The sequence below is a fragment of the Dipteris shenzhenensis genome, chromosome 18 (genome assembly GCF_047967505.1).
Source record: "Dipteris shenzhenensis isolate YYH24624 ecotype China chromosome 18, Dip_SZ_1.0, whole genome shotgun sequence".
Lineage (NCBI taxonomy): Eukaryota > Viridiplantae > Streptophyta > Polypodiopsida > Gleicheniales > Dipteridaceae > Dipteris > Dipteris shenzhenensis.
This window is the reverse complement of record NC_141613.1, coordinates 53,445,552-53,471,539: the sequence shown is the minus strand read 5'-3', so window position 1 is coordinate 53,471,539 and position 25,988 is coordinate 53,445,552. Positions and strand designations below refer to the sequence as shown.

The 25,988-nt window shown below is 50.8% G+C and overlaps 1 protein-coding gene across 1 annotated transcript in view; it reads right to left on the bottom strand.

Annotated features, from left to right (window-relative positions):
• LOC147891419 (putative beta-D-xylosidase 7) overlaps nucleotides 1–25,988 on the bottom strand; it is an 80,373-nt gene that overhangs the window by 41,176 nt on the left and 13,209 nt on the right. The window contains exon 5 of the mRNA XM_087389386.1: nucleotides 25,444–25,797. Within this exon, the coding sequence (XP_087245512.1) occupies nucleotides 25,444–25,797 (354 nt within the window). The remainder of the gene's footprint in view (nucleotides 1–25,443; nucleotides 25,798–25,988) is intronic.

The following is a 25,988-nucleotide window of genomic DNA, read 5'->3' as shown; positions in this document are numbered from 1 at the left end:
CTGTGTAAAGATGGCATTGAACTCACTCAAGTGTGAGGTCATAGTTGTACCTTCCTTCATGCGAAGATCAACCAGCTTCTTCAACCAATAAACCTTACTGGCTGAACTCTTTTGGGCATACAACTCTGCTAGCCTCTGCCATAGGCCATAAGAGGTCTTTTCAGCCTGAACATTGAACACAAGAGTATCAGAAATAGTAAGCATGATAGCTGCCCTTGCGGACAAATCAAGCTCCTCCCATTCATCATCTGCCATGTCAGATGGCTTGACACCCTTCACCCTTATGGGCTTAGAAATCTTCTTTAGCAGAAGTACATTCAAACACTGTTCTGCCCATAATGCATAATTGTGTGCTCCTTCCAATTTTTTTATGTTCAGAATTGAAGATTCACTTCCCCCTGATGCCATATCACATAAGGAAAGTTCCTGACTCCCTGTAAGTCAAAAAATGACTGAATAAAGTTCTAATTTCTCAGAAAAAACCTGCTCTATCAAGAGCCAGGAGCACTCACAATAGTGCTGTTTTTACTGTCAAAAGAATCTGCAGCAAAACAGAAAATTTCCCTCCAGTTACTGTATCTTCTGACACACTGTACCGTGCTCAAATAGGCATAAAACAGTAATTTCAGAATGCTGCAGCTGTTCCACAGGTGCTTTAACAGTGCATCATCATCTGATGAAGCATGAAACACTGCTGTCCTGATCACTTCTCCCACCTCAAATGAGGTATTGCACTGATTTTATATGCATAAACCACCTGTCATACACTGTTTTGTTCACTGAAAAAGAGGCTCCAGACACTTCAGCCTGTCACAAACCTGCAACAGAAAATGGGACAAATCCCAAGCAATCACCCTTCTGCCAAGGGGATAAAAGGCATCTGAAGGTCTCAAACAGTAACTCAAGTGCTCTCAAGCAAAATCTGAGCAAAAGCCCCTTGATTTGACACCTGTGCCAAGTGAAAAACACCTCAACACTGAGATAGCATACAAAATACAGCGCTCTCCTGGCACTTTCACCTGACAATGCAATGCATAAACAGCCCTGTGTACACAATAACAACACGGATCCCAACGTACAAACACTGAAGAGAAAATCTTTTGAGCACTGTCAACGATGGACAGTTAGGGACCGAGTAAACTCGATGCGCCCTGGCCAAGCGTGGCTCAACTGAGATTTTCCAAAGTGCCGTACACAAAATGTGACCTGTAGAAATGTCACTGAATACACTGCGGAAACAAGACCAATGTGGGCTCCCTGGCTCCACACTGCCTCAAGGCATACACTGCATAAGCTTCCAGGCAAAAGCCCTTTGAAAATGTCACCCAAAAGCTGAGATTTGCACTCAGCAAAAGCATAAAAGTCCTCTGCAAAATCAAGGCATTACCTTCCCGAAATAAGATAACTGTGCAATCAACCACACATTGTGGTACTAGTCACCTCAAGCACAAGGGACTCGAAGGTACTTGCTGTACCTTCAACACACAGTTTTGAGAACTGAAAATGATCCGGGAATGAAGAGCAAAGTGCTCTCTCTCCTTTTCCTTCTTCTCCCAAAAAAAAAACTGCTATACCTGCTGTACTTTCTGTACCTGTGTACTTGTGCAGAGTACCACTGTACCTGCTGTACCTCTGCAAGGTACAGATAAAAAAAAGGTTTCGAAAAATGTACTTTTCTGTTGCAACTCCCTGTCGCAGTTTCTTGACGCAGCTCCCTGTTTGTACAGCGGCATCCGTACAGTACGGACGCCAGTACAGTATCCGTACGACAGTACGGATAGCCGTACGTCCGTACACGACTGTACGGTGCTGATGCGGCTAATGCTGCCCCGCGCTGCCTGCGTGTACGTGCGCGCCGCCTGTTTGCCTGCGTGGCCTGCGCAATACCCTGCTGTAGCCCGTGCGCGCTGCCCTGCTCACCCGCGTGGGCTGCCGGTGCGCTGCCCCGATCTGCTGCCTCGCACTGCTGCCCGAGCTGCTCCGTGCTGCAGAGGGCTCGAGGCCCGAGGGGATAGGTAGAGGTAGAGGGAGTGGGTAGACCGGAGTGGAGAGGGAAGGGTAGGCTCTGATACCAGTTGTGAAGAAAAGAATGAGGGAGAAGTACAACTGGGGAGAGTGAGAAAGAGAGGAGACTCAAAAGATGTGGGTGTGTAGTGATGAGCCACACCATAAACTCTTAAGTTTTATTAGGATTAGGTTTTTCACCCTATGACTGTCTTAAGACAGTCATAGGTGTCATATCTTTAATAAAGGGGTGGCAATGTGCCTTTACCCCAACAGCCCAAGTATGTGTAGGAGTCAACTATCTCAACAGGGTCGCCGGCGAAGAGGAACTGCTCTCGGTGCATAGCGGGTCTGGAAGTGTTGAAGATCATCACCTTGGTTTTCCCAAGGTTGACCTTCAAGTCATGTGTATCACAGAAGACCTGAAGTCCATCCAAGTGTCGCTGAAGACCACTAGCAGAAGAGGATAGTAGTACTACATCATCTGCGTATAGGAGAATCTAGATGGCAGTCGCCGCAAGAGAGCAGCCTGCACCTCCGAGTGTCCTGATGGTGATCTCGAGCTCGTCGATGTAGAGGCCAAATAGAGTCGGTGACAAGGGACATCCTTGTTTGACTCCGATAGTGCTCGTGATCTCTGGGGTCCAGCTGGTGCCAATCTTGACCTGCCCCGTCACCCGCTCATAGAGAGCTACTACTGCCCAGATAATCGCCGAGTCGTAGCCTAACTCCTGCAGACGTCTGATGAGTCGGGCGCGGGGAACGGTGTCGAATGCCTTGCGAAAATCCACAAAGCAACAATATACTCTCTGTCTCCTGTGTCTGGCCTCCTCAATGATCCCTCTAAGTGTAAAAATGTGATCGTAAGTCGAGTGATCCGTCATGAAGCCGGCCTGTCCGAATGCCCTGAGCCCCTGTATCTCTACGCGAGCACTGACCTCGCCATCTAACACTGATGCATAGATCTTGGACATAACATGTCCAACCATGATGGTCCTGTAATTCCCTGGATCCATGGGATCTCCTGCTTTGTGGATGGGTGTGATAGTGTTCAGGGTCCAGGCTCTGGGGAACCCGTGGCAGACAGCTTCATTGAACAGCGTTGCCAGGATGGGGGCTAGAGTTTTGATGCCATAGGCAACAAACTCTGTGCATAGGCCCTCATGATCCTTAGCTCGACCGTTATGAAGCTTATGCGCTGCGTGGGTGACTCCCTGGGTTGTGAAGAGGATACAAGAATTGGGACGGGGGGTGGCTGAGAGGTCGGGAGGAGGCTGATTAGGGATATCATAGAGTGTGCGTGCGTAGGTGTGCCAGAGGGAAGTGTCCGTGAGGGGGGAGGGGGATCGGCGTTCTAGGAATTTCCTCCAGAAATCCTTGGAGTTCCTACTAAACAGAATGTTCAGTAGCGTATCCTCATTCTCGCGCAGGAAGGCTAGCTTCTTGCGACGGACTAGTCGACGATAATCCCTGGTGAGACGTGGGTTGGCCCTAGTGTTTCGCTGGGTCGTGAGTCGGAGTGTGCGGCGTAATGCTTTGCACTCGTCATCATACCATCTGTTGCAAGGAGTGGAGCCAGCGGGTGGAGGGTGGGTGGACCGAGTAGTGGAAGGAAAGATGTGGCGGGCTGCATTGTGAAGGGAGTGGGTGATAAGGGTGGCTCGGTGATCTAGAGAGGGTATGGTGTCTATGTGTCTGAGGAGGGAGGCTAGGTGGGCTGAGTAATCAGGTGAGAGGTTATGATCGAAGTGTATATCATGATAGGTAGTGTAGTGCGGGGTGTGGCTGGGAGGGGCTCGGGACGCAAGTATATGAAAGAAAAGGTAAGTGTGATCGGCTCCTGGGGGTAAGGGTGCAGTGCGGAAGTCAGTGATCTGTGGGGCTAAAGCAGGAGATCCCAGAATATAGTCAACGACACTGGCTCCTCCGCCATGTGGGAAACATGTGAAACCACAGGAGGCAGGCCACCGATCTAGTCCATTGTAGATGACCAGATCATGTATACGTCCAAGGTCCAAAAGAGCCTGCCCATACCCAGTAACGGGAGCGCGACTGTCAGCCGAGGAGCGGGGGAAGCCCGAGTCCTCTGTGTCCATCTCAGGTAATAGGACCGGATCTGAGTGGAAGTCCAGGAGTGATGTCTGACGTGCACCTGTCCTTGCGTTGAAATCCCCAACTAGGAGGACCTCTCCGCATCTGGAGAACTCCACAATGTTCGAGTAGAGATCTAGATAGGGGGATACCCCGTATCCTCGCGAAGCATCCGTGCGAAATGTGACGTCTCAGGAGGAAAGTAGCAGACTGCAATAAAGAGGTCGCATGTGGAGGGGCGCCAGAATCGGAGCCATAGGTAACGGGCATGGACATCCCATCTAACCACGGATGTCAAGCTCGTGAGCGCTGAGCGAAGGAGTACTGCAACTCCGCCTGACCCTCGGACCCCCCAGTATATCTGGTCTCCTCACAAAGTACTGACTCCCAGGTGTAGCCACTGACCGAGGGGAGAGGGCGCTCGGGGCTCTCATGTGTCTCTGTATAGAAAACGATGTCGCGCCCAGTGTATGACTCTGAGAAGTTCCCAGGGTCAGACCATAGGGTACCATTACAGTTCCATACGGTGCATGCCAAGGGTACTGTGTGCTGAGTCTGAGTCTCATAGACCATGTCTCCCTATTTGGGGGGGGAGTTTGCTACCGTGTCTGGAGTACCTGGTGGGGCTCGGCGGCGGGGGCCAACTAACAGGCGGCCATCTCGGACGACAGCCCACTTCCCCTCCTGACGGGCTACATCTCGCTGCTGAAGCAGGGTGCGCCGCTCTTCCACCTGCATAGGTGTGAGATCCTCATCCATGAAGATAGTAGGGTGGTCCCGTAGTGTAGCACGATGCCTGAGTGCTGCAAGTCGAGCCTGAGTATCCCTGAATCGGATGATGAGTGGCTGTGGGCGCGTGGGGTCCCGTCCTATGCGCCATGCATGCTCAATCCCATGCTCGACGAGGCCGAGGGTAGAGGTCACAAAGGCAGTCGCGTCCGCTAAGGGGGTGAGTGAATCTGCGCGGGGGATACCTCGTACTCGGATGTTGAGAGCCTTACTGGCCCTCTGTTCCTGCTCGGCGATGGTGGCTGAGACTGCTGCTTTGGGTGCCCGTCTCGCAACGTCCACCCATCTGGTAGTCTCCGCAATAGCAGTCTGGATAGTAGCGATCCGCTCCTCTACCTCTGGTGTAATGCGCGGGGCCGCTGTGACTGTAGCAGTGAGAGAGACAACCTCCTGACGAGGGTGAGTGATCTCCTAGCGCATGCTCTGAATAAGTTGGTCTTGTGCTACGGTATGATCCCGTAGTCGATGTAGCTCCGTAAAGATGTAATCTATCGTCTCAGGTGGGACCCAGGGGGGTGCGAACTGGGACATGGCGTATGGCTGTGGGGGCGTGGGTGATAGGCTGGCTGTATATGGCAGAGGAGTGGAGAAAGGCTGCTGGGTGAGGGGAAGGGGGGACATAAGAGTGGTGGAGACAGAAGGGAGCTGTGTGGGGGGTGAGGAACTGTGACCCTCTCCTGTGGGGGGCAGCCTGAGTGGTACAGTGGTGGGGGGGGCAGTGATTGGAGTAGAGATGATGGCTACGGGAGAAAGAACTGCATTGGTGTCCATTGCACCCGATGTTTTCAGGGCTGGTTGGCTGTCAATTGCTAATCCACTCCTGGAGATGCGCTTTGTGATCTCTCCCACAATTGGCTTCGGAGACTGTTTGGGTTTGTGGGCCATTGTAGGACTTGTTCAAGTGCACGATTTCCAAGGGAGGCAGATCTTGTTCAGCATTGCTGTAGGGGTGCGCAGGCCTGCGCAAGGCCAGTGGCAAGCCAAGGCTTGCAGCAGACAAGGGCCCTCAGACCACGGGAAGGCTGCGGGAGGGGGGGGGAGTAGAGTGGAGCTACGGGAGGGGGGGGGCAGAGTAGAGCTACGGGAGGGGGGCAGAGTAGAGCTACAGGAGAGGGGGGGCACACTAGAACTACGGGAGGGGGGGGGCACAGTGTGGCTGAGCGGCGGGGAGGGGGAGGGCTGCGTGGTGGGGAGGGGGAGGGCTGAGTGGCGGGGAGGGGGAGGGCTACGTGGAGGGAGGGCTGAGAGGCGGGGAGGGGGAGGGCTGCGTGGCGGGGAGGGGCTGAGCGGCGGGAAGGGGGATAGCTAAGCGGCGGGGAGGGGGAGGGCTACGTGGAGGGGGGGCTGAGCGGCGAGGAGGGGGAAGGGGGGGCTGAGCGGCGGGGAGGGGGGGGCTGAGTGGCGGTGAGGGGGGGGGCTGCCCGGCGGGGAGGGGGGGGCCTGAGCGATGGAGAGGGGGAGGGGGCTGCCGACGGGGAGGGGGGGGCTGAGAGCGACGGAGAGGGGGAGGGGGCTGAGAGCGACGGGGAGGGGGAGGGGGCTGAGAGCGACGGAAAGGGGGAGGGGGCTGAGCGACGAGGGAGGGGGCTGAGCAACGAGGGAGGGCGAGGCTGAGCGACAAGGGAGGGGGCTGAGCGGCGGTGAGGGGGAGGCTGCGAGCGACGAGGGAGGGGGGAGGCTGAGCGACGAGGGAGGGGGCTGAGCGACGGTGAGGGGCGGAGAGGGGGAGGGGGCTGAGCGACGAGGGAGGGGGCTGAGCGACGAGGGAGGGGGAGGCTGAGCGACAAGGGAGGGGGCTGAGCGGCGGTGAGGGGGAGGCTGCGAGCGACGAGGGAGGGGGGAGGCTGAGCGACGAGGGAGGTGTTGGAGATAAGTGCACACTAAGTGTACTATTTCCTAGTCTACATTTGTCTAAGTCTAAGTCTAAGTCTAAGTCTAGTCTTTATGTCTTGAGTCTGTGCCATGTGGCACTTCTACAATTATCCCATAAGCAATCTTGCTTTATGTCTTGTACTTTGGCCCATATATTCAATGGGTCACATCATTCTAATCTATCTGTCTAGCTTGTGTCTTGTCTACACTCTTCTCAAGGTATTTCTTATCTTTCAGTCTTGTCATCTCATTTCCATTTCCAGTTTCTAGTTCTAGTTCTTTTTCCATATTCCAACATGGTATCAGAGCATGTAGATCTCCTTTCCTCCCCTCTCACTCTGCTGCAGCCATAGCCTCGTCTTCTCCTTTCAGTTTATCTCTCCCTCCAGCATTTTTTTTTTCAGCCTCTCGTGGCCGCCTCTTCTTCGAGATCTGCACCGCCATTTCTTGCGCCAGATCTGCGCTTCAGATCTGTGCAGCTCAGCGCCAGATCTGAGCGCCAGATCTGCTGTCACAACAGATCTGCGCATCAGATCTGCGCCTCTGCTCTTCTTCGAGATCTGCGCGTCAGATCTGCGCCTCTGCTCTTCCGTCGTACTTCGTTGGTCCTCCGCCGTACATACTCTGCGCCGTACGCCGCCGTACGCCGTCGTACTTCGTTCGTCCTCCGCCGTACATACTCTACGCCAGCGTCCGTACATCCGTACAGTCCGTACGACTGTACGGAATCTGTACCTGCACCTGTTGTCTCAGTTCAGGTGGCCTCTACTGCTGCAGATCTGTCTGCCATTTCTGCCCTGATTTCTGAGCTAAAGGAGCTGCCCACGACTTTTTGAAGCTGCTGCCCGTACCTTTTCCGTTCGAAATAAAGGAGGAGCTAAAGTTTTTTTTTTTTTTTATCTCTGCCCAACCTGCATTCAGTTCTGCATTCAGTTCTTACTAAGGTACTGTACATTGTCTCTTTCAGTTTGCTGAGCAGTCTTTGTTAATCCTCATATCTGCAAACTGCTGGTTCCTCCTGCTTCGATGGGCTGTCATATGCTATGGCCCTGACAAAGTGGTGAGAGAACTGGCTTCTAGGATCTCTTCTTCTCATTGTAAGGGAATAGACACTGCCCTTGCATCCTAGCAAGAGGTAAGACCTTCCCACATGGCATCCTCCTCTCATTCTCTCATGTCTATCGACAAATTCAATGGGTCCAATTTTCATACTTGGCAGATCAAACTCAAGTGCCATCTTATGAAAGAAGGCCTTTGGGACATTGTTCACCGTGATGCCCCCGAAGGTCCATCTGAGCAAATTGTTACTGCCAAGAACGACAAAGCCTATGCTATCATATTGCTTGGCCTTGGAGATGATTACATTCATCACATCTCCGACATACAGTCAGCTCCTCAAGCATGGATCACTCTGGATACTCTTTTTGGAGCCCGATCTAAAAACTCTAAAATTGCACTTATGATCTCACTCTTTGATCTACATATGCAGGAAGGAGCTACTATAGCCTCTCATGTTAATTATCTTCGCAGTCTTATGGTTCAGCTTGCGTCAGTCAAGTCTCCCATCTCCGAAGATATTGCTATTGCCGTGCTTCTCAAAAGCTTACCTGACTCCTATGCTACTCTTGTCACTACCTTCAAGTATCATAATAATCCTTCTCTTGAGGGTATCATCAATGCCCTCCAAGAGGAAGAAAGAACTCAACAACGCAAGGTAACTGACACTGCCTTTTTAGCAAAGAAAGGCAGTTCTAAGGTAAGAAAGCCTTGCACCCATTGTGGGAAGACTAATCATCTGGAGAAGGACTGTTTCAAGGCTCATCCATGCACCATTTGTGGCCGTGATAATCACCGGGAGAGGGATTGCTACTCCAAAACCTCTACATCAGCTCCTGGATCTACCTCAGCCCATGTTGCTGCAACATCTCCATCAGCTGATCCTGCTGTTCCTTCCTTACATGATGAAAAATGGGCTTTCTGATGTCTACCACCTTGACCACCGATGATGTAGGTCAAGGGGTTCTAGTGTCTTGGTCTTTCTATTTGTCTACAGTCAGTCTTCTGTCTATCTAGTCTTGTCTGTCTGTCTATTTGTCTATCAATCTGACTATGTTTTAAGATCCATCTTGTCCCTACCCTTGTGGACCCATATGAGGATATCACTTGAGGAGGGGTGTCTCAGGATCTTTTGTCTGTCAGTCTATCAGTCTTTATGTCTGTCTTCTAGTCTTGTCTTTCTGTCTTACTCCTAGTGTTCACTTAAGGAGGGTGTTGGAGATAAGTGCACACTAAGTGTACTATTTCCTAGTCTACATTTGTCTAAGTCTAAGTCTAAGTCTAAGTCTAGTCTTTATGTCTTGAGTCTGTGCCATGTGGCACTTCTACAATTATCCCATAAGCACTCTTGCTTTATGTCTTGTACTTTGGCCCATATATTCAATGGGTCACATCATTCTAATCTATCTGTCTAGCTTGTGTCTTGTCTACACTCTTCTCAAGGTATTTCTTATCTTTCAGTCTTGTCATCTCATTTCCATTTCCAGTTTCTAGTTCTAGTTCTTTTTCCATATTCCAACAGGAGGGGGCTGAGCGACGGTGAGGGGCGGAGAGGGGGAGGGGGCTGAGCGACGAGGGAGGGCGAGGCTGAGCGACAAGGGAGGGGGCTGAGCGGCGGTGAGGGGGGGCTGAGTGGCGGTGAGGGGGAGGCTGAGCGACAAGGGAGGGGGCTGAGCAGCGGTGAGAGAGAGAGAGAGAGAGAAGCACTATGGATCAAAAATAAGGGCTGCTCCCCCCTCTGTCGCAGTCTTGTAGAAGCTTGTAGTCTTGCAGATTGGCCTGGGTGGCGTCGATAGTTTTGTATGGCACGACTGCAGGCAGAGGGCTATTGTGGTGTCGACGGGTTGATCTATGGCGTCGCAGCAGTAAAGGCGCTTTTCTCGTGTGAATAAGACGAATCGGGGAAATATTGACGAGACCAGCAGAATAGAGCCTCAGGTCGATGAAGGGATCTTTGGTGGTCGGAATTTTTACCTCGCATGTGCAGCTCTGAAGCTGATAATGCACATGCGCTGAAAACCTTGGGCCTCCTTGCGACCGAATAAAACGCTTTGGATTAGAAAAGACTCGTAGTCAAGGAACGTCTAGGCCTTTTAAGTTCTCCCACAAGAGATCTTGTTGGTGATCTCGCTAGTGGTGAGAGCCGGTCATCAGGGTGATTGGGCAATTGTATCGCTCAGCTACCTAATCGTCGTTTGCTCATCGCTCCATCACAGGGCTTGTTCATTCAGTAACGTAACGGCCATAATCTATTGGGAGTGTCGTATGAATAATCAAAAGCGAGACTGTGTACTGTTTTATAGTGGGCGAATCTTTTATTGAGTTGAGCATAAAGGTTGGGGGTGACTCCACCTGTGGAGGTTTTTGGCAAACTAAACGTGTTGGCGATTTGTGAGCACCGGCTGATTTCGTTGATTAAGGTGGTACCATTTGATGATGGTATTTAAGGCGATCACAAGGCAGGTCTCAAGTACATATTGGACGTGGCTTATAGGGGCAAGTTGATTTTTCGATGGAGCATAAGTAACCAGGGAGCTTTCTATGCCTTTTAAATTCAGTTGTGATATCTGCTAGCTCATTTTGCCCTTGGGATTTGAGTTATTTGAGATTGCAGGAATTTCCCTAGTATAGGGAAAAGCAATTTCAGTTTGCAGCTTGGTATGTCTGGTTGGCTGTAATTTTGGGAGTTGAACTTTCAATTGTAGATACAGTTTCAGGTGTGTAATTATTATATATATATGAAAAACCCACACTCAATCAACCCAGACAAGGTTAAATTTCTTAGAACTAAGGTTCTATGGATAAAGGCAAAGCTATAGCAATGGAAGTGGAAGAAGAAGCTTCTAGGGTGGATCCCATAGAATCGGGAGTCGGACCGACCCCACAGAATTCAGAAAAATTGTAATGAAGGTTTATGAACCTCTACCTCAGTCAGTATAGGTAAAAGATTTTATTTTTGGATTGAATGATCGGATCAAGATGGAAGTTCGGGCTAAGTACGCGAACACTCTAGATGAAGCAATTGCCATAGCCTTGAACTACGAGGATGCCAAAGGTAATAGACCAAGTGGGTTTGTGTAGAGTGGGACTCAATATGAGTACCCGAAGAAAATTTGGGTTTAAGAAGAAGTAGGTTAGCAAAGGGAGTGTCTCACAACCTAGTGGTCAAGCCAGGGATAGTGAGACATCACCTTTATGAAGTGTCCAAGATTGGAGCTGACCGACCCCGCAGAATTCAGAAAAATTGTAATGAAGGTTTATGAACCTCTACCTCAGTCAGTATAGGTAAAAGATTTTATTTTTGGATTGAATGATCGGATCAGGATGGAAGTTCGGGCTAAGTACGCGAACACTCTAGATGAAGCAATTGCCATAGCCTTGAACTACGAGGATGCCAAAGGTAATAGACCAAGTGGGTTTGTGTAGAGTGGGACTCAATATGAGTACCCGAAGAAAATTTGGGTTTAAGAAGAAGTAGGTTAGCAAAGGGAGTGTCTCACAACCTAGTGGTCAAGCCAGGGATAGTGAGACATCACCTTTATGAAGTGTCCAAGATCGGAGCTGCAGCTCCCTGAGCTCCCACCTCAGCTTCCTCCTCCTGCCTCCTTCCACCTCAGCCTCCACCTCCGCCTCGCCTCCCCCTTCCCTTTCGACAGGCTTTACACTTTGTTCCCTTTGTTACATGATCTGACTACCTTGTACATTCATAGGTGGCTATATCCCTCGAAATGAACATGTGCCACCATGACCAAAAAATACCAGGTATTCTGAGACGTTTCCAAAATACCTCAGCCCATACCATGGAGGGGGGTTTGTAGGCCATCATCTCCCGGTCGTATTGATGCCCTCTGGGCCCTGGTATGTGCCATGTAGCTTTAGTTATTGGCACTTAGGTCACCTAGTACTTTTAGTGTCTTATGACACCTAGTACTAGTGGTACCACGAGGACACTGTCCTAGGGTTCCCCTTTATTTTGTACTTTGTACTTTCATTTGTTATTTGTTGATGTGATGGCTTCAGCGTTCTGCTCCACGTTTGTACCTCCTTCCACTTCCTTGAGCCTACAGGTACCACGATGTCAAACCACTCTCCAGTAGTACTTCACCTAGAGCAGCCCCGCCGAGGTCTTCCCCAAAAGGGGGTCCGCATTCCAGAGGACCTCTTGCAGGACCTTTGAAAATTACTGGCTACTCAAATTGATCCACAACTATTCTCTACAAGATCTCTCAGGTGTAAGAAACTCCATCATCATCAAGAACTCTTTCCTAGAATGACCAAGCTGTTTTCCATTTTTGCCGCATTCCAACGATGCCTCCAACTGAAATTGACAGTCCCATTCAAAGCAGATAATTTGTAAACCACCCTTTCGTAGCGCTTAGTACAAATGGAATCCAAATCATGATCAAAACCTTGACGAACTCAAAAACTCACAAATCTTAGACGTTCAAGGTCTCAAAACTTCACCGACTGCTCCTCAGAGACCCTAACCTGCTCTGATACCACTAATGGCTAAACCGACAAGGAGCAATGACACCACAGATAAGAAATATTCCACAACTACTATCAACTATCTCAGCACAATATCACGCAAAAGTCTGCTCACAATAGATCAATAGATTCTTTAATTTTTCGACTCAAAACTGACATGACTACCAAGCCTCATCGCTACTGCGCTTGTCGGCTTTACAACTAATCTAAATGATCGACTCAGTAGAAACTATGGACCCTATTGAATCTACTAACAGCTGCTAGAGCTCACGAAGAGCTAGACTCAATACACAGGCTCAAGGCCTTCGACAAAGAGACCGAGACCTGCTGCGCCAAGCATACTTGTAGCAAACCACCGACTTGAATCTCCATGACCTCCACGTGTTGATCAACCGCCATGCATCTTGAGTTCTAGAAAGGTCGCCATACACTATACGATCCACGTAGCTCTCCATTCGAACGCCAATCACCATGCATGCCTTGCATGGTCCAATCACAAGGCCCTCAAACAACAAACATGATCAATGGAGGTGTAAAAACAAACACCCTCCTCAGACCTTAGTCTGCCACTAAGTCACCCCATGAATACGACCAAGGAATCATAGAATTCCTCGCATTTTACCCCTCTCTTAGAGTACATTAAATACACTTGCCCCTTGGCTTTTACACATATTTGGCGCACCTAAGCCCTTAACCTTAAAACCACTTAGTCTGGACTCTTCACCATTCCGCCCTCATCAAGGACCTTGACATTGATTCCTTTGACCCCATATTTAAAGCACAATGAAATATCATATAAAAGTTGGTCCTCTAAAGGAAAATGTCTACTAATCCTTTCAAAGTCATGTTCTCTCCACTTGATCATAACATCTAGTGACTCTTCTTAACCTATTTCTGTAGGCCTTGGTCCTTGGTACTTCTTTACAAGGCTCACTGAAAAGCATTTGAATCTTCCAATTCTTTGCTACCTCTATTCAATATGTGACTTCATTTATAAACTCACAAATCCGGAATACCCCATAGTATCTAGGAGAGCTTTCGGTATACCTTTTATTTTCCTTTCATCTTTCTAAGTAGGCCTTCTCGAACTTAAGGAGTACCCAATCTCCTTCTTGGAGGTTCACTCCCTCCTATGCTTATGTGCATCTTTCTTTTGCTTTTCCTAAGACCTTTCAATTACTGTCCAAACTTGAGAGAAGGCTGTAACAAAGTCTCGAACATATTGGGACTGTATCCAAATTCCACTAGTGAGAGGTGCTTAGATTTCTGTTTGGACACACAATACTTTAATAGGTCTAGCACAGTGAAATTAGTATTTTTTCCTTGACCATCTACCTGAGGGTGAAAAGAAGATGAGAACTCCAATTTTGTACCCATATTATCAAAAAGTGCTCTCTAGAATAAACTGCTCATTCTTTCTGCTTTTCGGATAGCTTGTCTGTGTCAAGAAATACCTGAGGCTCAGATGATCTGCCTTGACCGTGAAATCAGCTCCAAGAAGATAATGGTTCCAAATAGTGAGGGCATGAACTACAGCCAGCAGCCAGCTCTTTCTCATAAGTACCCACATACCTCTCAGTATCATTCAGTCGCCGACCCTTATAGGCCACAAAACGACCATCCTGGTGAAGAGCAACTCCCCACACAGTCTCTGCATACATCACAATCCACATCGAAAGGTTTGTGTAAGTTTGGAACAACAAGGATCGGCCCAGCTGTAATCTTTACTTTGAGAGTGTTGAAAGCTGTTCTTTGTTGCTCTCCCCATTTGAAAACTGTAAACTTTTTTGTCAAATATTTAACAGGGCTGCAATATCACTAAAGTGCCTGATGAATTGTCTATAGTAGGAGCAAAGTCCCAAGAAATTGCGTACTTCATGTACCAAATCGAGTTTTGGCCATTCTTGTATGGCTTTAATCTTGGTGGGATCCATCTAAATCCCCTCCTTTTTTTTTGCGCAAAAAGTAGTGCTAGTTATATTACTTGAAAGCGAGAGTACAAGAAGGCCTAAAGGCCAGTGGGCTGCAATCACAAAATGGATACAGCCCGAGGAGCCAGAATGCTAATTACAAGCCTCTCAAGGCATAATCATCGGAGAGTGGACAAACAGCCACGGTGGGGGGGCGTAATGCCACTGAAGACTCTAAGCAGAGTGCTGGAAGAACAACTCCCGGTGGTCCCAGTCGCGAAGGAAGCGCCGTGTCTTTTCCTTCCCTGCCCGGGACTCGTCTGATCTCCTACGGTCTGCGCGCATCTAGAAGTCCAGATATGCCAGCCTGCAATGCTCCCTATGATCTCCCAAACTGGGTGCCGAGTCATCACTCCTGCATCTGTCTCTATCAGATGCCAAGGGAAGCTGTCCATGTATGCCTAGGTGGCCTGCGTGATGAAGAAGACGGGCTCCTGCCTAGAGAACTCATAAGCCAAGTGATGTCCCATCTCAGTGCTGCACCAGCAAACGGCTCCCCAAGTGATCGGTCCTAGCTCGGGTGCAGCCCTCGCTAAGATCCCCATGACTCCCTTCCAAACTGTCTGCGCATGCGAGCAGCTCCAAAGGCAGTGCTTCAGGGACGACTCCTCCTGAAAACACATCTGACAGTGCCCCTCCTGCCCCAGCCAGCTGCCAACTGGTAGCCCCTTGTGTGCCACCATCCAAAGGAAGTAAGAGATCTTCCTCGGCCGCCAGCTAGCCCAAAGAGTCTTCCAGAAAGTGCGAAGAAAGACCAGAGATATCCCCTGGGCATACCAACTATGTGCCTGTGTTGGGTAGCCCGCGCTGGAGAGCCCCAAGAGCACGCCTACCCGTACGCGCACTGTAAGAGAAGAAGTGGGTAGGGTTCTCTGAGGTCTCCAATGGTGGCCAGCGCCACTCCCCTCGGTCCCACTCCACCTCTGTCAAGGAACGGCCCTCCCATATCCAGAGTCTCCAATCCTGGTCCTGCATAATCAGTGGGGCTATATGCCACGTTTTCCCTTGCAGCCCTACAATGCGAAGGCGCTGCTAGGGAAGCTGGGGGTCGATCACGGCCTCTCTGCTCTGTAGGCGGCTATCATCGGCGACGGAGAAGAAGTGTATCGAGGAGTCCGAGAAAAGGCCTGCAACCACCAAAGGAATGCCCCGTGGAGTGAACTGTCCTAGCCACCTCTCATCTCACGGGAAGAGCTGTCCGGTGACCATGGGAATCCTCCAACCTGCAGGAATGGCAGCATCAATCTCCGCTCACCGAGCTTGGATCCCACGTGCCGTACCTACTGCTGCTGCCAGCTCGCCTGGGCTCAACTGGCTGTAGACGTCCCTCCAAACCCAGAGCGAGCGCGCGGGCCCACGTGCCCAAAGCGCCCAAGGGATATGGAATCTCTCTCCAAGCTGGCGACCTATATCATATGTCACCTGGCTGCTCCAGATCAAGGGCTGTCTGTCTATCTCCTCTTGGCAACTAGGGGGAACCTGGGAGAGGCTGTGTCGCAACTTCCTCCAGACCGAGACGAGGCTACGGAGGAAGGGGGAACGGGGCTGAGTCAAAGAGGCAGAAGTGAAGATCCACCGGATAGATGGCTGCCAAACACCCCCTCTCTGGGGGGTACACGTGCTGAGACCATGCTAAAGCAAGAGCTTCCACGTCTGCCCTCCTGGGGTCAGACCGCGGATGACTAACTTGCCAAGTAGTGCCTGACTCTGCAGTTTTGGATCTATGATGCCAAGGCCGCCCTCTGTCTGGGGGAAAATGACCGTCTGCCAGGTGACCCTGGCTCTGGTGGTGCCGGAACCATCTGAACCAAACCAAAGGAAGTTCTGCACCAGTCTCCTCAACTGGGCTACACATGATCTCGAGAAACACCAGCAAGAGGCCACATACCAAGCAGTGGCAAGAAGGACCTGGTTGACCACAAGGGCCCTGCCTGCCAAGGATAGCCGAGCCGTGCTCCAGAAAGCAAGCTTCCGTCGTATGGAGGCTAGGACCGACAAGAACTGCTGAGCCGGCGTGATGTCCAGGCCTACCTGGAATCCCAGGTAACATGTCGTATGTCCTCTAGGGATCCAGCGAAACCCCAGGAAAATACCCCACTGTGAGTTGGCTCCCGGATCCGTAAGAAAACCAACTGACTTATGCCAGTTGATTTTCGCCCCAGCGGCAAGGCAAAAAACCTCTAGGGACAGTCTCACTCGCTCCAGTGACTCGACATCATCCTGCACATATAGGGCTGTGTCGTCTGCATACTCGGAGTCCAGAAGTTCTGCATCGTCTCGAATAGGGAGACGCATCCCGCAAAGACCAGTGGTACGGGCTCGAAGGAAGTGGGTCATGGCCTCCGCAAAAAATAGGAAGAGGTGGGCACTAGCGGACAGCCCTGACGCACCGAGCGCTCGAGTGTGAATCTCTCCCCCATCCTGCCGCTGATGATAACCCGGCTGGAGGCCGACCTGTAGAGGCTAGCAATACCTCTGATCCACTCGTCCGGAAAACCAAACCGAGAGAGTGTACCTTCCAAGAAGGACCAGTCTACCCTGTCGTACGCCTTCTCAAAGTCGAGAAGGAGTATGGCAAGGTGCTAGCCACTGTGCTGGGCCCATTCCGTCGCCTCTGAGAAAGTGAAGATGTTGTCCAAAATGCTGCGATCTTGGACAAAACCAGTCTGGGTGTCATGGATCAAGTCGTGTAGCAGGGGGCGGATGCGGCTACTGATCATCTTGGCAAGGATTTTGTAGGCGGTCGGGAGGAGGGTGATAGGGCGCCACTATCTGATCTCCTGACGGTCCCCCCTTTGGGGATGAGGCAAATCAAGCCTGTCGCAAGGCTCTCTGGCATCTGCCCGCTGGAGAAGATATGCTGGAAGGCTGCGAGCAAGGGCCGGTGGATCTGCTCCCAAAAGGTGGTGAAGAAAGCTCTGGAGAGGCCATCCTCACCTGAGCATTTCTGCCCATCAATAGCGCTCACCGCATCCTGCATCTCCGCTACGGTGAAAGGGGCGAGAAGGGAGTCACTCATGCTAGGCTGCACGAGCCACGGTGTAGACCTCCACACCTCCTCCCTGCATAGGCAGCCACGAGGGTCTGGGGGCTCCTGCTGAAACAATGATCTGTAGAAATCTGTCGCCAAGTCTCGAACTTCGTCTGGATCTGTCCTGACACTACCATCCTACACTCTAAGAGATCGGAGCTGTTCCCCTGCTGACCTCTGTCCATGAGTCCTGAAGAACTCTTTGCACATCCTATCGCCTTTCCTAGCCCAGAAGGACTTGGAAGCATGAAACCAGAACTCTGAGCGACGCTGGGTGATCTCCTCTAGCATGGCTCGGGCCCGAACCTCCTGCTGTCTGAGCTCCTCAGAGCCTAGAGAAGACTGTTGCATCCGCTGAATCGAATCGAGATCTCATCTGAGACCCCTCTCCTTCGCCCAACACTGCTGCCTGACCTGAATCGCCTCCTGCTGACAGATGAGGCTAGACTCAGCAAGCGCCTGAGCTACCTGTGCTGCCATATCCCCGATGGGGTCCCAATCCTGCTCCCACAGGTCCACTATCCTGCTGTGAACCGCTGCTCTGAAGTAGATGGAGTCTGGGATCCGGCATGAGTGTGGAGGTGAGGAGTGAGAGGCAGAGTCCAGGACTAGGATGACTGGGGCATAGTCTGAGAGTGTCGTCCCTGGAACCACTCCTGACTCTCCACCTCTGCCAAGCGCCCAATCGCTGACATAGAAACGGTCCAGCCGCTCCAGAAGTCTGCCTCCCTCCCTCCTGTAACCCCAAGAGAAGTCCAGACTCCCTGTCCATCTGCGAAAGGAAGGCTCCCTCCAGCTATCCCGACCTCCCACTGCGAATAGGAAGGAGTCCCAATCTGCCTGCTCTGCCTGAGCTATACCGAGGAACTCTGGGCCCCGTCCCTGCTGATCCTCTAGGGTCTCAAGGTTGTTGAAGTCCCCTCCTACAATCCAAGAGTCCATCTCTGCCAACAAGTCTGTCAAGGATCTCCAAAAAGCGACTCTCTGTCTGAGATCGATCGGGGCATAGATATTGAGGATGCCGATATAGGATCCCTCAATATTCAAGCCCACCCAAAGTGCACGTCTTGGGATCAGAGTGCCAAAACCACACACATGCTGAACTAGAGAAGCGCCAATGGAGATACAGGCACCCCCGCTCCTCCCCTGCTCGCCAATCGAAGGTTCCCAGTAGGTGTGGGAGCGTCTTGTGAGGACCTTCTCACAAATACTAGTCTGAGAAGCCGAAAGCTTGTGTTCCTGCAGTAGGAGCACATCTACCCTTCCCACCAAGGCTGGCTGGAGCTCCTATCTGAGCACCATCTTCCTGGGGCCGCGGGTTCCTGATGAGTGGAACCCGTTGACGTTCCAAGAGATAATGCGTATACTCATGAGGAGGGAAGGTGGGCCACAAACAGCTGTCTGCTTGCGGTCGATGTCGAAGTGGTCGGAGGATGTCCAGTGTGCAGACGAAGGCGCTTCTGTGAGGGTTTCGAAGGAGAGGCCGGATCATCGGACCCATCCTCTAAAACCTTCAACAGAGGGGAGGGGCCCTTCGTCCCGTGGTGGTAGGCTCTCTCTAACCAGCTCGACGCCTCTGCCAGGGAAATACTGTAGAAGCCCGCTACCTCTGAGGTCAGGGCGGAGCCCTTCCGCGTAGGCCCACTCCAGAGGTGGCTGAATAATGACCAGGAGTCGAAAACGTTTGGCGCTGTGGCGCCATCTCAGACGAACGTCACCCTCCTTCCACTGCTGCTGAAGAAGCTCCGCTGCTCTGCTACCGATCCAGTCCTGCACTTGCTCCTGGGACTGATCTCGTATCATCTCCCAAACATTTTCATTCGTCCATTGCTCATTCCCTTCACTGGAGATAGTAAAGGAATAGCTAGGACCATCGTGAGAGGCAAGGACGGACACCTTACCCTCCGCCCCCTTGCGGAGGAAGAAGATGCTGATGTCTACGCATGCAGGGAAGGAGCCAATACCCGCTGCATCCAAATAATCCCAAGGTCCTGCTCGATAAAACTCCAAAGGAAGAGCTCTAGGAGCAGCCCTTGGGCGTGGGGAGGAGGATGAGGAGTCTGAACCAGAGAGGGGTGCTGGCCATCTGCGGGGAAGGGCCTCTCCCCTCCGCCGGGCCAGGAGGGATAGGCGCGGGGGAGGTCTATGCTGGCTTCGGGGCTGCAGGTGGCTCAGGCGGAGGGGGGGTTCCCTCTGGATCATGCTCGAGGAAGAGAGTGGAGCGGAAACCACCGGTGCTGGGGGGGATCCTGGAGGGGGTGGGGGTCGGGGGACCGAGGAGGAGGGGGGAGGGGAAGGAGGGCGGGGTGAAGGATGAGGGGGAGGCTGGCTGATCTTCTCCTTTCCCTTCTCCTTCCCCTTACCGAGCTGCTGATGAGTAGTGACCACAGGGGGGGGCTCTTGCTGTAGATGGGAAGGCTTTTTGGGTCCTGCTTTGTTTCCCTTCCGTTTTCTTTTGACCTCCGTCCAGCCTTCCCCTTCGGGAGGGGGTATCGCTGACTAGTGGGGGGGATCCTGAGTTGCCTGAATGGGGGCCTTTTGAGGTTCTGTACCCGTGAAGCGAGGGCAAGAGTGTGCCTGGTGCCCGAAGCCATGGCATCTCAAACACTGATTTGGGCGACCAGTGACCAGAATGCGCTACGTCACCACACCTGTGTCCGTCTCGATCTCGAACTCCGAGGGAATGCTCTGCGGATCGTGGACTGCCACTTTGACACGTGGCACCCCTTGGGCTGCCGCCGCATCAACGTAGGTGTCCTGCATAGGCCAGCCAAAGTGCGCCCCCAAGATCGGGCGAAGCTCGATTGCAAGACCTGGGAAGATAGGGTAACTGGATGGCAAGGAATGCGAAAGCGGGCATCGAAGTCCGCTACACTGAAACCCCTGTACCATGGGACCATGAGGATGATCTTCCCACCCACAGAAGTAGGGAATCGCCTAACCATATCGCTCGCAGCCTGTGCTGAGGAGAGCTTGAGCCAGAAGATGCCACGTCCCATGAGTGCAACCTCCTCGATGTGACTGTCCTCAAGGTAGAGGGTGGACTGCAACCAGCCCCTGATGTCTGCTCATGAAGGGGAGTAGCCAATGACTCTCCCATAAACGGATGTCTGGGAGAAGTCCGTGGCGGCCTGCTTCACCAAGGAGACCTGGTGCTCTGTCACTGTTACGCGATAGGCTGATGGAGGGGGGGTCCGTCTGGGCCACCGGTTCCGGGCACGTGGCTGCCATACCGCACTGACTAACTGCGAACGCTCCAAAGTCGGGGGAAGGAGAAGGAAACGGAAGAGGCGAGGATGGGGGATTGAGGTGGGGGAGGGAAGAGGGAGGGATGGAGAGGTACGGGGAAGCGGGGGGGGAGAGAGGTGGTGACGAAGGGGCGGGTGGCAGAGGAAGGAGGAGAAAGAAAGGGCGGGGGGGCAGCGCAGCGCAGGGAGGGTGAGAGGAAGGGGAAAGGGGAGGTGTGGCAGCGCCGCACGAGAGGGGGTGGGGAGGAGAGGTGAGGAAGGGAGGGGAGGGGGGGGGGGGCAGCGTAGCGCCGTAGCGGGGGGGGGCAGGAGGGGGCGGGTGGGGTGGTAGCGCAACGCGAGGGGGGGGAGGCGGGTGGGGGAGCTGAGTGCGGAGAGGGGAGGAGCGGAGAGGAGAGGGGAGGAGCGGAGCGGGGGGGAGCAACGGGCGGAGAGGGGAGGAGCGGAGCAGGGAAGCGGGGGCGAGCGGAGCGTGGAGAGGGGAGGAGCGGAGCGACAGGCGGAGGGGGAGGAGAGGGGGGCGGAGGGCCACGCAGGAGGCAGCGGTGAGGGAGGAGGTGGAGGGGAGGGCCGCGCAGCACGAGGGGGGGGTAGACGGGAGCGGAGGAGGGGAGGGAGTTCGCAGGAGCTACAGTACCTGTGTATGAATGCACTAATGTAGCTCTACTCTTTCTGCTTGTTGTATCAGGTTTTCTACCAGTCTTCTAAATCCCCTCCTTGGAGATGATATGACCAAGATAGTGGATCTCAAAGAACTCGCTCTTCTTGCCGTTAATGTAAAGCTTGTTTTTTGGAAACTATGGCAAGATGCCTCTTACGTGCTGGAGAACACTAGAATACCATCAAAGAAAGTATCTGTAAAGTGCCTGTAGGGCCTAAAAATCAGACCTGTCATTCGATTGAAAGTGGCTAGTGCATTTGTTAACCCAAAAGCGCATGACCAGGAACTCATATAAGCCAGACGTTTTTCAAAAGGTTGTCTTATGGATGTCCTGAGGATAGAACCTTATGTGATGGTACACCCACTCTTCAATTCAATCCTGCTGAAAGTCGTGACCCCTTTCAACCTATCCAGAACTTCATCTCTACGAGGAATCAGGAACCTATTCCTAATGGTCATCTTGTTCAATAGTCCAGGATTCGGGTCCAAATATGATAAACATAGGAGATGGCAGCTCCTAAATCTTGAACTGAAGTGTGTCTGGGTCTTGAAACTTTCTTCAGCGCTGACCCTCCCAAATCACTGATGTCCTTACTCAATCAAACTATCCTTTGGATCGCTGCCACCAAGGAAAGTGCAACACTGTGCTCTGATACCTCTAAAACCTTAACCACACCTCAAACTCAGGTTCAATTGTCAAATCGCAATCTTCTTGCTAAATCGGACTTCAGAAAACGTGCCCACAACTGGCTGGAATCCAAATTGCAGCAGCATAATTCAATTTGCAGCACTGAAGAACAATTTGCCATTTGAAAACCACTTTATCTAGGGGCTGGAGGGTTGTGAGACAGCTTTGGAAACTTTCAAAAGAGGGTTGGGTAGAAATCGCAATAGACAGAGAGTGTGGGAGAGGGAGAGAGAGAAGAAAAACGCAGTACTAGGGACCAGAAATAAAAGCTGCTCCCCCCCGAAGGTCTTTATTGCAAGAGAAATCACTTTGTACACGGGCTCACAAGAGAGCAGAGTCTGCATACAATTCTCAATACAACTAGAAGCCCAATTTATGGACTAGGCCAGCCGACTAGATAGCATGTGCTTTCCAAAAGCTAGGCCTGCTTTTCTTGCCTAGAATAGGTGATCTTCTAGAAAGCTACGCTTTCTCTAAAACAAGTGCTTTCTCCATAAAGGGGAGTCGCTTTTACAGCTTTCAACTCAAGTGGGCCAATCATTCCAAGAGCGCCACTTGTCTTGTGCTTTTCCACTTAAAAAGTAGGGGAATTAAGCACTCTCCAAAGTCCTGCACAAACGATAGTCAACACTTTAACCCATTAGAAGTTAGCCAAATGTATGCATTCTCATTCTTGGGCTAATCCTAGTCCCTTGTGGGCATCCCCACAGTTCTCTTTTACCAATGCAAAGCAAAGTAAATTAAACTTATTCTAGTTAACTCTGGATTCAACTTTCTTTGACCGAAGTCAATCTAATAAAGATTCCTCTTTATTGCTTGGGAGAAGCACCAATTGGTGACAGCCGACAATAGGAACGTTAACGAATGGCGACTTCGCGATCAAAGGGTCATGAATAAAAGAGTCCATGACGACATGGATGATTGCAAAAGAAGGGGAAAGAGGGGGGGGGGGCGGTAAATGTCAATGCTAAACAAATTCCGCTTAACAACAAAGACCGAAGGACGAGGGGAACTAACACTGAAGGATGAAGGCCAAAGGCAAAGTGAATCCAAAGTGAGCCACCCTAACCTTTTCAAAGTTATAATGCTAGTTACAAAGGTTCTGAAGCTCTTCAGCAACATGTTGATCATGAGCATCGTCAACTAAACAAGTCCACCTTATGAACATGTTGTGCTTCGAATTGATCTCTCGACACCTTCACTTTCATGAAGTAGTCACGCATGATGTCAACTTCCTCCATCCTCATGGTAATCAATTGATTCTGGAGGTTAAGGATCCTTGACCTATGTTCATTTCATACAGCTCGCTCAAAATGTTCCATGTTTCCTTTGTATATCCGCCAACTAAATGTGTGGAATCCCTTTTGTCATCTTGAAGATCATTGGCAGTGAACCATCCTTCTCTTCCCACTTTTATTCCTCATTTGGATCCACTAGTTTGTTATTTCTTCTGCCGCAATTTCTTCGTCTTTGGGCTTCAAATACACTTCTTTGCCAGCAAGTAGCTCCACAACTTCACCTCTCGGATAGGGAAGTTATCACCATCCAGCATGCCTGCTTCTTTAAAATTTGAGATCAGCCCATGTATTGCCATTGGACTGCACACTTGTTTGATTTTGATCACCCTTGTCATTCAGGCGTAGGAGAAGATGATTTCCACATGCCTGAACAAAGATCTCCTTCCAAGGTCCAAGCTCCATGCATTGTGAATCTTCCTCAGTGCTCTCATACCAAGTTAGAAAACAAAGACGAAGGTTGTTTACTAACACTCCCGTAGCAAAAGAACGTAAAGAAATATAGCCCAAGAAACACACAATGCTAAAATCAAATCTCGCTCCTTTCACGCGAACACAAATGTAGATACAGATAGAAAGATCGGCAGTAAATAATCTGGTTGCTAAACCATAAATGGAAAAGGGTAGATAGTACCCTTGCAAATTCCACAAGATATGGCAGAAGATCACTCTGGAAAAAATGTCCTCCTAGAAGTCTGTTCTCCCATAATCCTAGCACCCAACTGCCTTTTGTACCACTGCGTCCAGGATGGGGTCTATGCTGTTGGGATTATTGCGATCACCTCCCCATCTGTGAGCCCCCAAATGAGGACATGGGGCGGGTAGACCTGCACACATGGTTGGACTCAAAAGGAAGCCACCTCGGCACATGAGAAAGCTACCATGGGGGCAGGATCTGAAAGAGAGAAGATGGTTACCTCAGGGCAATATTTGAAGGCTCATGGAGGGCTATTGGCAGGCCCAAAGTGGTGGGCAGAGGGGCCCATCCACATGTAGGGCTGCAGATAGAGCCTAGAGTAAGCAGTTTAAAGGAAGAACCGGTCAGCAGCCTAGAGGGATCAACCAGGGCAGATGCATTGTACGGATTGCCCTTTGCATGTCTGTGGCAACAGGTCGGGTCCACACAGGACCAGTCGGCAGTAGAACACGTCTCAGGCCAGAAGGCACATGCCATGTGGCATGGTTGGCAGTAGCAAAAATAGTCAGCTAGTACAACATGGTACTGCAGGTACATTGGGCAGGTGCAGGGCCTAAGAATTGCAGAAGGGCTAGGTAGGTCCCAGCAAGAAGCGGCTGGACCAGGGCCTTAAATAGGCCCATGAACTAGTCGGTTGATCAGAGGAAGTGCAGACTAGGTCGGCACAGTCTGAAAGACTGGTTGGGCAGTCTGTAGCAAGTTGGCCAGGTCACAGGAGCTTTCAGCCCTATAAAAGGGCCCCATTGGGGTCTTGGTTGTATAGGCAGGAGATTAAAAACAAGGATATCCCCACCACATGTATTGCTACACCATAAAAATAGGTCATCATACGTACTAGTTTAGATCTGGTTGAGAACCTCCTAGACTAAGTATCTGGGGGACCTAGGAATAGAGAACAATTTTTTAGGTTCATTTTGGATGTGTCTCTAACAGAGGAGGACGACCTATAAGATCTCTTATTTTCTTGGACTGATGGCCCATGGGAGCCTGCAATTAGGCTTTGACACTCATCAACTAAGTCTATGCCACTCATGGCAGATGTGCTGGAAGTAGATATAGTCAGGGTTACTATCTTCTGGGATACAGGAAAACCCAGCCTATATGGCAGGGTAGCTTAGAATTCTTCAGCAGTCACAGATTGGTTCATGACTGCTACCTGAATGGCACTTTGTGTGTATGCAGAAGACAGTCCAGCACTGCTATACCTGAAATCGTTGAAGGACCCAGTCCTGATTAATCCAGGTAGCCGGCATCATAACCTAACAACCTTGGAAGATTGTCAGGGTTTCCTCATCATTGAATCAATTGTGTGGACTTCTTGACCCAGGTCCCTCAAGGGTTCCTCCACCATGATGGCTTGGTAAACTTGCCATCATAGGCTGAGGCATTGACGAGGTCATCCCCTTTATTTATGTTTGTATGGTTACTCCCTGTATGTCTTACTCAGTTGTATTAGGCTTTCCCCACCTTTCTTCTTCACTTTACTATTTTCTGCCAAATTTTAAGACAGCTGCTGCATGTTAGGACTTGATTGGAGATGCTTAGGAAAGTACCTGCATAGCTGCCGAGAAGAGCATCACTTGAGGCATTTGCATTAGGCCCAATAACGGCTAAAAGGTCTACTTTCATTTTGGAAAAAGGTAGAGCCTTTTCCTCATTCTTTAGAAGCACTATGCCTTGTCTGGCTGCTTCAAGTGCAAGTTGTTGGTGATTGTCACTGCAGACTGCTTCTGGTCCAATATTTCCAAAGGATTGATCCTTTGGATTACCATCAAACAAACCAAGTTGCATACGTACTGCAAATAGGTTGGATAAAGCCCGATCGACTGTTGATACATTCAGAATCCCCTTTTGAATGGCTGCTGATGCATGTTTTGAAATGTATGTCCCACAGTTGAGGTCTAATCCTAAACCAAAATAAAGGACACGGTCAGAAGACAGACAACACAAGGCACTTTTGACAAAAAACATTCATACAACTGTTACAAAATGTGGACAACACTCTCTGAACCTTTGCAATTTCGATACAAAGGATGGAAACACCAAAACAAGCAGAGTCATTTGCAAAACCAGAGCCATAAAAAAAGGGGAAATACAG